Source organism: Apteryx rowi, unplaced genomic scaffold, assembly GCF_003343035.1.
Source record: "Apteryx rowi isolate R43461 unplaced genomic scaffold, aptRow1 scaffold_807, whole genome shotgun sequence".
Classification (NCBI taxonomy): Eukaryota; Metazoa; Chordata; class Aves; order Apterygiformes; family Apterygidae; genus Apteryx; species Apteryx rowi.
In genome coordinates, this window is record NW_020451102.1 from 3,761 (window position 1) to 14,779 (window position 11,019).

The 11,019-nt window shown below is 40.9% G+C and overlaps 1 protein-coding gene across 1 annotated transcript; it reads left to right on the forward strand.

Annotated features, from left to right (window-relative positions):
• Positions 1–3,519: 3,519 nt before the first annotated feature.
• On the forward strand, positions 3,520–10,745 carry LOC112977220 (lipase member K-like). The gene is made up of 9 exons (XM_026089282.1): positions 3,520–3,595; positions 3,728–3,845; positions 5,141–5,339; positions 5,860–5,969; positions 6,677–6,813; positions 7,341–7,478; positions 7,601–7,672; positions 9,068–9,136; positions 10,512–10,745. The coding sequence occupies exons 1-9, from the start codon at positions 3,530–3,532 to the stop codon at positions 10,743–10,745; spliced, it is 1,143 nt and encodes a 380-aa protein (XP_025945067.1). The 5' UTR covers positions 3,520–3,529.
• The last annotated feature ends 274 nt before the right edge of the window (positions 10,746–11,019 follow it).

The following is an 11,019-nucleotide window of genomic DNA, read 5'->3' on the forward strand; positions in this document are numbered from 1 at the left end:
GCACTGAGATTTCCAGAGCAGCATAATCCAGGAGCACAGGGCAGAAGACAGCCACAGCCCTGCTGTGGATCAAGGGGAAGGATAAGCCAGCAGTGTGTGGGGGGGCTATGGTGCATAGGGTCTCTTAATGCTTTCTGGTGAGGATGTGAAGAACAAGGATGTTTTCACACTGTTGCCTGGAATTTAATCTCAAATTCACATTTAACAGTTCTGTCCCTAACATTGTATAACAAAAGGTTATAGAGCTCTGTCTGGTGCATCATCATTTCTAAAACATAAGATCTGCCATTAGACTTCCTTTTTAATAAATTAATCATTTCTTTTGTAATAATTAAATAAGACAGTCACCAAAATGGAAGACTGGAAACTTTCTTCAAGGTTATCAGTTAATTGATGGAAATCACCTTTAAACATCTGTAATTACTTGACGCTGCTTAAACAGAATTTGATAGACCTGATAAACAAATTCTGGGCAGCAGAAGACCTTTCTAAAGTATGTTATTGCCTAATGATTTCTTTGTTTAATATCTCAGGGTGTTTAAGTTTAGTCTTCTCCATTCTTGCTACTCCACCCTTGAGGCAGTTCAAATAGGGTTGTCTTAAGAGAGATGAAGAGTGCCACACAGCACACCAGCTAGAGGTGACAAACAGTCCCTTGCTGCTGCCTTGTGCCCCGTCTTCCTCTCCTCGTGGCTCTGCACACTAGACATTGCTTTGGTACATGGTCCATCCATCAGAGACTGACATTTCTCTGTCTTCTTCTATAGGAGCTACTCTACCTCTCAGGTGGGCTGGTAGCCTTTGCCTTTTTAAAGGTAAGTCTGGGAAAACTATCTGTAGAGCTGGGTCTCTCCCTACTTGTGCCTGTGGTTCTGACTGAAGGAAAACAGCTCCAACCTGACTAGCTGCGTTTGTCAGAGAAGACAGGAATGAATTCTGATCTGCTGGGTCAGATCAGAGATTGGTCTAGCCCAGTTTTCTCTGCCCAGTGCTGGTAAAAGAAGAGGCTATTCATGGGGAGCACATGGGCCTGGCCACTTTCTGTAGTCCGTCCACTTGTAGTCCCCCAACGTCCACTGCCGTTGTTAGAGGGGACATCCCTGCCCCGTCCTTTTAGTATCTATTTACAGACCTATTGTCCATAAATTTGTCTAAAACCTTTTTGACCTTGCTGTTCCCATTTGCCTTCACCACCTTTTGTGGCAGGTTTATTTTCAACTGTGAAAAGTTTCTTTTTACCTATTTTAAACCAATCTCCTACCAGTATCAAGTGACTCCTAGAACTGCTAGGAGACACATTGCTCCTATGTAAGGTGTCACAAGTGACACATACATTTACATTTATAAATCTCCTTCTATGAATGGTATGTAATTACTTCTGTTGCTTTTCCTTGGATCAAGGAGAAGGGCAGATGTTCAGAGATTTTCTTTTCATTATCTTATTTCTATTTAGAGAATGAATGAAACATTGTTGGCTCATAATAGTTTGATCAGAATCAACCTGCTATTCTCACTCTGCTTCCTGGGTAGACTAGGACAGTTCTCTTAACAGGTGATGCAAACATCACTGTGATGTTATAAAGCTCTCCCTGGAAGAGTAGCGACTCAGTCATACACTTTCCTGTAACGTAGTTGGGAATAGATAGAGTAGAAGTGGCTGGCGCTATGTCATCACTTCTATGACAAATAACACCCTACATCCTTTGTGTACTGATAAGAGAAAGTCTAGATTAGGATCTGAAGAGAACAGGAAACCAACTTGAAAGCATTTCAGTTATGTAAAGGAGAGAGCTGTTCATCAGATATTGTGGTGGTTGTGTCATAATTAGATCATATTTGCATCAGGCTGCACTGGGCATACCGCTAGATAATGGTCAAAATCAGAAGCTCAGTCGCAGAATAATAGAAGGATTCGTGCCGAAGGCACCCTGGGGCTCTCTGGTCCAATCCCAGCTCGCAGCAGGGTCAACATCAGGACTGTGTCCAGGCAAGTCTGGGCAATCCCTGAGGATGGAGATTCCCTAGAGCTCAGGGACCTGTCCCAGGGATGCACCACCCACACAGGGAAGGAGTATTTTCTTAGGTCCAGCTGGGATTTCCCATATTGCAGCTTATTCTGGTGTCTCTGGTGCTTTCACTGTGTCCCTCTGAGCAGAGTCCATCCTTATCATCTCTGTAACCCCTTTGAGCAGTGGAAGATGCAGTTGGATCCCCCTTTGCCTTCTCATCTCTGGGCTGAACAAGCCCAGCTCCCACAGCCTCTCCTTGTATGCCCTGGCCTCTAGCCCCACCATCTCCATTGCCCTGCACTGGACTTAATTCATTTTGTCAATGTATCTCTTTTACTGGGGAGACCTATACCAGTCCCAGTATTCAGGTGTGGCCCCACCAATGCCAATCACAGGGGAATAATCACTTCCCTGGGCCTGCTTGCTGTGCTCTGGCCAGTGCAGCCCAGTATGTGGTTAGGCTTCATCACTGCCAGGGTGCAGCCCTGGTAATGTTATTGTCCTCTGTGTGATTCCTATGTCCTTTTCTGCAAAGCTGCTTTCTTTCCAATTTATCACTTTTTATCCGGTCTACCCAGCTTGTACAGTTGCCTCCTCCCATGTGTAGGACTTCACATTTGTCTACCTTGCAAGTCCCGTATGTCTTGCTGAGATATGAGACCTGTGGCTATTTACTGACCGTGATGTAGGAGATGGTGTTTGCAGTTGTCATTCTAATGGTGAGACAGTGTGGTGAACGCTGGTATTTACTATTTAAAATGCAAGCCCACAATACTGTAATGTATCACTTTTAAAGCCATGATTAAGTACTCAGTAATTTTATATTCGAGATGTCTTGCCTTGCAACCCTGAAAATACTGTAGAAAGTGCCAAGTTTTCCTTGGGCTCCAGCAGCTATTGATCAGGGTTTTGTTCTTTGCATGACAGACTGAGGCCCAAGAGTGTTTTCTGGGTTTTGTTATTGGACAGGAACAGATATATTAAACGAACACTAACAGAAAAAACATCAGGCAAATGATGCTGTATTTCAACACACACTGCAATTTCCAATGGTCTGTAAAGAGCATTGCGAGGATTGTTGCCTTGCCCCTTACTTACTAGAATTTCTGAAACTCTCTTCCACCTCACTGAAAATATTCTGACTAGGATGTGTTCCCTGAGTCAGTACATATTCATTAATGCTAGAAACAATTATTGAAGCCACCAGGCTAAGTCTGAGTCCTGTCCGAGGTGTTTTCCTGCTCAAGTCTCTCCTTTAGCTGCTGTAAATCCCCATTGAAAACTTATAAGGAAAGCACAGGTTGTTCTTTCCCATGAGCATCTGAATCTCCTGAATTTTGATCGGTAAGCAGTGTTTCTGAATATCAAGCAGGCATCTAAGCAGTATTAACTCAAAACTTGGTAAGTACAGATACAGTTTGAAGCTCTGTTGATTTTGATAGCATTGTTGCAGTAGATGTGTTGTTCTAGGCAAACCCAAGATGTGGCTGGCTGTAGTTCTGATGTCCTTGGTCCGTGGGATGGCATATGAGCAACAGCCCTTTCGTTTTCCTTGTGCTAAGAATCCAGAAGCACATATGAACATTGTAAGTATGATGGTATTGAGGCAGAGGCAATAAGTCTCTGGGAAACAGTCAATATAAATTATTGAAAGTTTAATACTAATTTTATGGTTTACCCTGATGATTACCTTTATTCTTTGTTTTCCCTTCTTGCAGAGTGAAATGATCTCCTTCTGGGGTTATCCCAGTGAGGAGTATGATGTCGTAACAGAAGATGGCTATATCCTTCAGATTAACAGAATTCCTCATGGGAGAGGAAATGCTGAAAACCAAGGTAAAATTAATGTCTGTGTTATACAGAAAACCCATACCTTAAAACGTTGTCCTCTGCTTGAAAAACCAAGGCTTTGTGCAGGAGGCTTTTCCAGATCCCAGGGATAACCATGGCTTTGGTATGTGCAAAGATTTTTTTGGTCAGTAAGAACTTACAGGAAAGGATGATTCCCTGCAGTGACGTGGCAGAGTTTTCTTCCCTCTGGGTGTGGGTGATGTCCCATGCACCCAGCAGGCTGCAATCTTATCAGTGAGTACTAGCCCATCTATTCCACCCAGTGTTGCCCTGTGCACTCCTAGCACCATGGATTTTCTCTGGGAGCTTGGCTTCTATTACACAATCTTGCAGCTGCGTGGCAGATCAACAGAGCAGTTTCATATTTCAGCTAAAACCTTGAGCAGCTTCCATGGGGCCCTGTTGTCCTGTGAGAAATGACACTGAAGGGAGCAGAGAAGTCATAGCACCTGAGGGAGTCACTGGCTGTGTCCTCCCTGTGTTCACAAAAGCAGAGGGGAGGGAAAAGATGAAAGATTGGGGAAATGAGGGAGAAAGAGGTTTGAGCAAAATTGGGAGGCTCTAGATCCAAAACTTCAACTAAAAAGTTGCATCTTATCATCTCACCTCTCCAGGCACCTCCGTGTTTGTCTACAGAACTCCCTAGGCACCTGAGTTCTGCTAATGCTCCTGAYAGAGCAACTTTGCCAAAAGCCTGCTGAGATGGAGAACTTAGGTCTCCAAAAATACCTGACCCGATAATGTTTTGGAGACAAAAGCAGATGCTTTTAGACCCCTCAGAAAAGGCAGCACCAGCTGTTTTCATTTAGAGTGAAGGGAGTAATGGTATCTATTGTTTTATAATAGCATAATGTTTTATAATACCATATTATGTATTCTATATATTTACATTAGTATAATAGTATTAGGGACCTGCCTCAAGGTGTGGGAGACAAGTGGGGAAGACCTTCCAGCATTATTTAGGCATTGGGGAAAGTAAGGAGCCAGGGAAGATTGTGTTTTCCATATACTGTCCCCCAACCCTAGGTGTTCACTAACCTAATGATAGGTCATCTGCAGAGAGGTATGCGTCAGCAGGGAAGTTGGGAATAAGATACCAGGGAAAATGCTCCGAGTTATAGTGTATCTGGTGCATCTACTACATAACAAATCTGTTTTACTAAAATCAAGGGAAACAGGACTACCTGATATTGACACATACCAAGGAAAATAGTCTCTAAACTGTCTCAAGTGCTGTCAGACAGCATTAAAAAGAAATCATCCTGATGCCTGTCTTTCAGGTCCAAAGCCCATTGCATTTCTGCAGCATGGTTTACTTGGAGAAGGAAGCGTATGGGTTACCAATTTGGCTAACAACAGCCTGGGCTTCATTCTCGCGGACGCTGGCTATGACGTTTGGATAGGAAACAGCAGAGGGAACACTTGGTGCAAACGACACCTGACCCTCTCTCCCATACGAGAGGAATTCTGGGCTTTCAGGTAAGAACTAAGACACATCTAACTCCTTTCATGTTCAAAAAGTGATGCTGTCTTAGCTAGGTGAGAAATGAACTGGGATAAATTAAAGTGCATCCACGTATTTTAGGTGCATAATGAATACAATTTTTTAGATGTGGTGAAAAAACATGTGCCTGGCTGCAGTCAATGTTTTTTACACCCCCAGAAGTCAGACTGTTGTTATCTCAGCCTGTGATTCCCATATTCACACCTGAAAATATTGTCTTGCTGGACCTTATTAGTTCTTTCAAAAAACTGTTTAATTGGCAAGAGGAAGGCAAGTGGCTTACAGAAGATGTTGGGAACTCTCTAGGAATACACGTAAAATGTCTCACATGCATTAGTTTTCCTAACCACGTGCTTACCGAAGGACACACTAAGTAGCATGGAGAAATTTATGGGGCTGTCATATCCTCCACACTGTTTTTTTGGTTTGTTGATGATTGACACTTAGATGTAGATATTGCATCTATCAGTAAGACAGCTAATTTTCCTTTTGCAGCTTTGATGAAATGGCTAAATATGACCTCCCAGCAATGATAAATTTTATTGAACAGAAAACAGGACAAAAGCGGTTGTATTACATTGGTCATTCACAAGGCACCACTATAGGTAAGTGAAGTGGGGAACAGCTTTCTGCAATATAACATTTCTAATCTTAACCGCATATGCCATGTTGTCTTTTTTCCACTGTGCTGGAAACTGAACATGAATATAAGCTCAATATATCTCAACCTACTGTGTTCACCTTGGCCAATGAACCAGTCAAAATACAACTCCTTCAACCTACCTATGCTTAAGATCATGCTAGCTTCCTTTTACTCTAGTGTGGAGAGACACACAGATATTTAGGTGACAGCACTGTTGATATGAAAGTCTTAGAAGAAACCAGTGCAGCACTGATTAGTAGTACGTGCTCTGCACTGTTTACAAAAATAGCAGAACAATTTCTATTGCTTGCCAAATCTTAGTTTTGGCCAATATAGTCAAAATAATAGATAATTCCCAAAGTAAAGAGGTGTCATTTCAAAACTCATTTTTGGGACTATAGTCAGATTTGAGATAGAAGTTCAGTCTGAAAATTTAATCTCAACCCAGCTATCAAGCAGGAGGAACACTTGGAAATTGGCCTGGATCACTGCCCACCCATGATTGTCAAGGCAAAGGTTTAGCAAGTTTACTCTTTTTGACTGACCCTATGACAACATAGAATGTCTCCATTTTCTTTGAGATTTTTAAAACAGTTCTTACAAAAGTTAACTGTGTACCTGAGTGCCTTAAAAAAGTAAGCTATTTTCCTCTTCTTCTGTGTTTTTTAGCTTTTGTAGCCTTTTCCACTATGCCTGAGCTGGCTCAGAAAATCAAAGTGTACATTGCTTTAGCTCCTGTGGCATCAGTTAATTTTGTTCGAAGTCCACTAAAAAAGCTCGCGCTCTTTTCTGACCATGGGCTTAAGGTATGTTGGTCCTTTAAACAGATTATATTTTGTTCAGCCAAGAATAATATAATTTTTCATAGAGATTCTGAAATGACCCACACAGCATATTTCAAATCATTTACGGGAGTATTTTTGGACCACAGGTGGTTAGCGCTCCATCTATTTTCATAATAAAGAGAATCACACATCTCAATCCAGAATCTTTCTGTGTTGTCCTGAATTTAATATCCAAAATGCTATAGCAGAATTAGGGCCTGAGAGCTAGTGGTATGACAGATGTGCACACAGTAGGGTAGCAAAATGTTGGTAAATAAAAGTGATATGGAGAGCCCTACCGTTTAAGGTAGAAGTATAATGAAGGTAGATTGTCATGCATATAAAACTATGCAATGAAAACATTTAGCAGAATGCCAGGAAGGGCTACTTATGGGCAACAGAGATATCTCAGTATGGAAGTAAAATAAAAGCTATAAAGTTGTAGTCCTTTGAGGAAAAGCATGACCAATCTTTGTATTTTATTGATACATTTGTTTGTAATCTTACAGGCAATGTTTGGCACCAAAGAATTCTTACCACACACTTCCTTGTTTGAACTGTTCCTTACAAAATTCTGTCCTTATTCAAAGACCTGCAGGAACGTCATGTTTATGCTCTTTGGATTTAACTGGAAGAAAGTAAATATGGTATGTAGGAATAAATTTACAGTGGGCCCTCAATATCTTTCCGAAAGATAAAGCCTTGAGACTGCCTGCCCTGCTTTGCAGAGCTGAATGAAACCTGTTGTGAAATGCTCGTTTCCTTTCAGAGCCGAGCAGATGTATACGCAGCACATGCCCCAGCAGGAACATCAGTACAAAATGTAATCCACTGGATACAGGTAAACTTTATCAGCTAGTTTCCTGCGCAGAAAACTCTTCCCCTTGTGGATGTGAACAATAATCACCATCAGAGCCACTATGGCACTGGAATTCTGCTATGATCTTCTCTTCCCTGGATTAAGCATACCCAGTTGTTTGCACATTTCTCTGTAGATCATGGATTCAAATGGTCTCTTTTTGATCACTTCTGGACCCTAAACTGTTCAGACATATTCTTTAAAGAGTGTGCCATAGGCTGTATGCAGAGCACAGCTTCTTCCTAGTATGGTACTCTTGCTGAGACCCAAGTATAACTTTTGAACTTTTTCTATGATTTTATCATATCATATGATTTTATGAAGTGTTGTTGCTTAGACATTTTAGTCCTCATTCTGTATATGTCCACTGGATTTTCTTTTCTATGTGTAAAGTGGTATAAAACTATTTATTGAATTTCGACTTATCTGATGAGTAGAGACAAACAGCAAACCTGGGGGCAATGTGCACTAAATACAGCCTGGGAGGTTCAAGTTGGATGTGAGAAAACACTTTTTCCTCTGAAGGAGGAGCAGCCCTGGGCCAGGTCACCAGGGAGGTGAGGGATCTCGGTCATGGAGGGTTTCAGGGCTTGTCTGGGAAAAGTCATGGCTGCCTTGACCTTGTACTGGTGATAGTCACATTCCAGAAGACCGAATTTGGATGAGAGATGCTCAGAGACTCCACATCTTTGATAGTATCATTTCAGACTGATTCTTGAATTTACAAAGAATATTTTGGATTGTAATCCCATTTTCTAAAACATTTTCAATTCCTTCCTTCCTGGTGTTAATCACAAACTATATAAACATAATCTCTATTCATTTATCCAAATTAACAATAATAATAAATTGTACCAGACCTAGGACAGACATGTGAGATACACCTGAAAAATCTTCCCGGTTCAATGATGATCACCAACTTTTGAGTTTCCTCTTTTAAATTGATTGTGTCCCCACAGAGTTATAATTTAGTCTAGACCATAATGCCATGTTTGCCTCTGAAAACATCATGTGCAAATGTCCCTCTAAATTTAGTAAGCCAAAGATCCCCTTTTCCCTCTCTGTACTGTACCACTGGAAGGAAATGGGAAAGAAATAGATGTGTCGTAATCAAAATGGACTTCAGTACCCTTTGACTGTGACGACCACTTCTTTTCTGGAGGAACCACAAACATTTACTCTAAGAAATCCACTTCATCCTTGGGAATATATTCTGTTGTCTGCCTTCATGTCATCCTCCCCTTCATTTACAATAGACAGAAAGATTTCCTTCCAAACCTGAAAAAAAGCTAATGTTGACAAATAATTCGGGAGCTAACTTTTGCATGCTTACTCTGACTATTTCACTTAAACATTTCCCTCTGATTTTTATTGTAGGGAGTTCAAAGTGGTACACTGAAAGCTTTTGATGGGGGAAGTGTATATAACAATCTTCGCTATGGACAGGTAAGCTGCTTCAAATGTACGAGAGTTGTGGCCTTTCTTTTCACTCCCATGTTCTGTTCCCATCCATGCTTGCTTGTATAAGTCTGTTGTGATTCCACTGAATTTATTGTCCTCTCTTAACAAAGCTCACAAGTTGGGCATGCAAGCAGTAAGTCAGCAGGACCTCCACTTGAAACGAGTGTTTTCTATTCTAAACTTTATTTTATAAATATCTTCCAAATGGAATAAAGTATTAGATCTTTTCCACTTCTCCAGTGTTTTCATTGGAGACCATAATCTGACATACAAAAGCAACAATTACTGGGTGACCAGTTTTTATCTGAAACTCGTAAAACAGAAGTCTTTGACCTGGTTGTAAATTCTATCTGCTTTTGATGGAAATCAAGGCACTAAGCCCTTTTTGCACCCAGACCCAACATTGCGAGACGAATGATGAACAGTTAAATTTGCATCCTTTGGGAGCCTAGGCAATTCTTGTTCAATGGCAAGAAGAGTATCAGAGGTATATATTTTCTGAACCATAGTTCAGAAAAAAAGCTTCTTGCGTGCTTACGCAAGAAAAATCAAATCCCTCAGATAGTGGTAAGCTCTTTAACTGGAAGAATTACAATGCAAATGAGGAGATTTGGCTCTGAAAAATCACCCGATGACAAGACCTTGTGGTGTTGAGCTAACAGAACCCTCCAGATACATCTCATTTTCAAAAACTTGCTTCCAAAAACTTTCCTGCTATTAAGAAGCTGAAAGAAATGCTAGTGCTTGTATGAGGTGTAATCACAGAATCACAGCAGAGCAGGTTGCAAGGGACCTTTAGAGGTCTCCAGTCCAATCCCCTGCTTGAAGCAGGGCTATCACTAACACCAGATCAGGGCAACCATAATTTTGTCTACTTATCAACTGGCTTACAGAATAAGGGGTACAACTTTGGTGCAATTCTGAGGCTGTAAAAAGAAAACAGAAGAGAGATGCTGCATTTGGGTTTGTCTTCCTGAAGACATTGTCCAGCTGTGCCTTAGGATATCCCCTGCCACTGCTGTAGCTTGCCATTAATGGAAGCCACCACGTGAAGTTCAGTGTGACTTCTCAAGGCAATTATCTTCTACTATGTGCTGAATTAGATCCAATTATCTGTAGAATAAGAACCAGAATTTCTAACATGGCAGAACTAATTTACACCTGTTCTCTGGGCAAAATTGTAACACACTTAATCCATCTGCATCTTTTAATACAGATTTCTCTTCTTTCTAGAAAACCTTTATAGTAATTTTTGTTTAATTCCAAATCAATAACAATTATTCTTTTTAGTGCATAATTTTTTGCACTGCAGCACATACTTGTTCTCTTTTGTGAAATTGTCTTTTTCTGCTTTTTCTAGATGGCTCCACCACTCTACAATGTGAGAAACATGAAAGTGCCAACTGCCATCTGGTATGGAGGAGATGACTGTCTGGCTGATCCTAGGGATGTTGCCCTCCTACTTCCACAAATAGCTAACCTTGTTTACCACAAGTTAATTCCTGAGTGGAACCATTTGGATTTCTTACTCAGTCTCAATGCAACAGATGTTTTATATAAAGACATTGTTGACGTGATGAGGAGGAATCCATAGAAGTACTGTTTGTAGACCGAGGATTTGATACATTTTTGCTGATACGTCTTGTTAGATTAATATTATTTTAAGGATTTTAAAATTTGTGACTCTTTTGACCATCTGAGTGTACTTGAATGAAAAATTCTGCAGTAAATTTGAACAGTGATAGGGTGGGGGAAGGAGCCTGAGTATATTTATGCCATTCACGAACAGCACATCTTTGCTTTCACAAACATCAGCCATGCTTTATTTATAAGGTGTAGGAAACAGGCAAGGAAATTGGGCCTTCAGG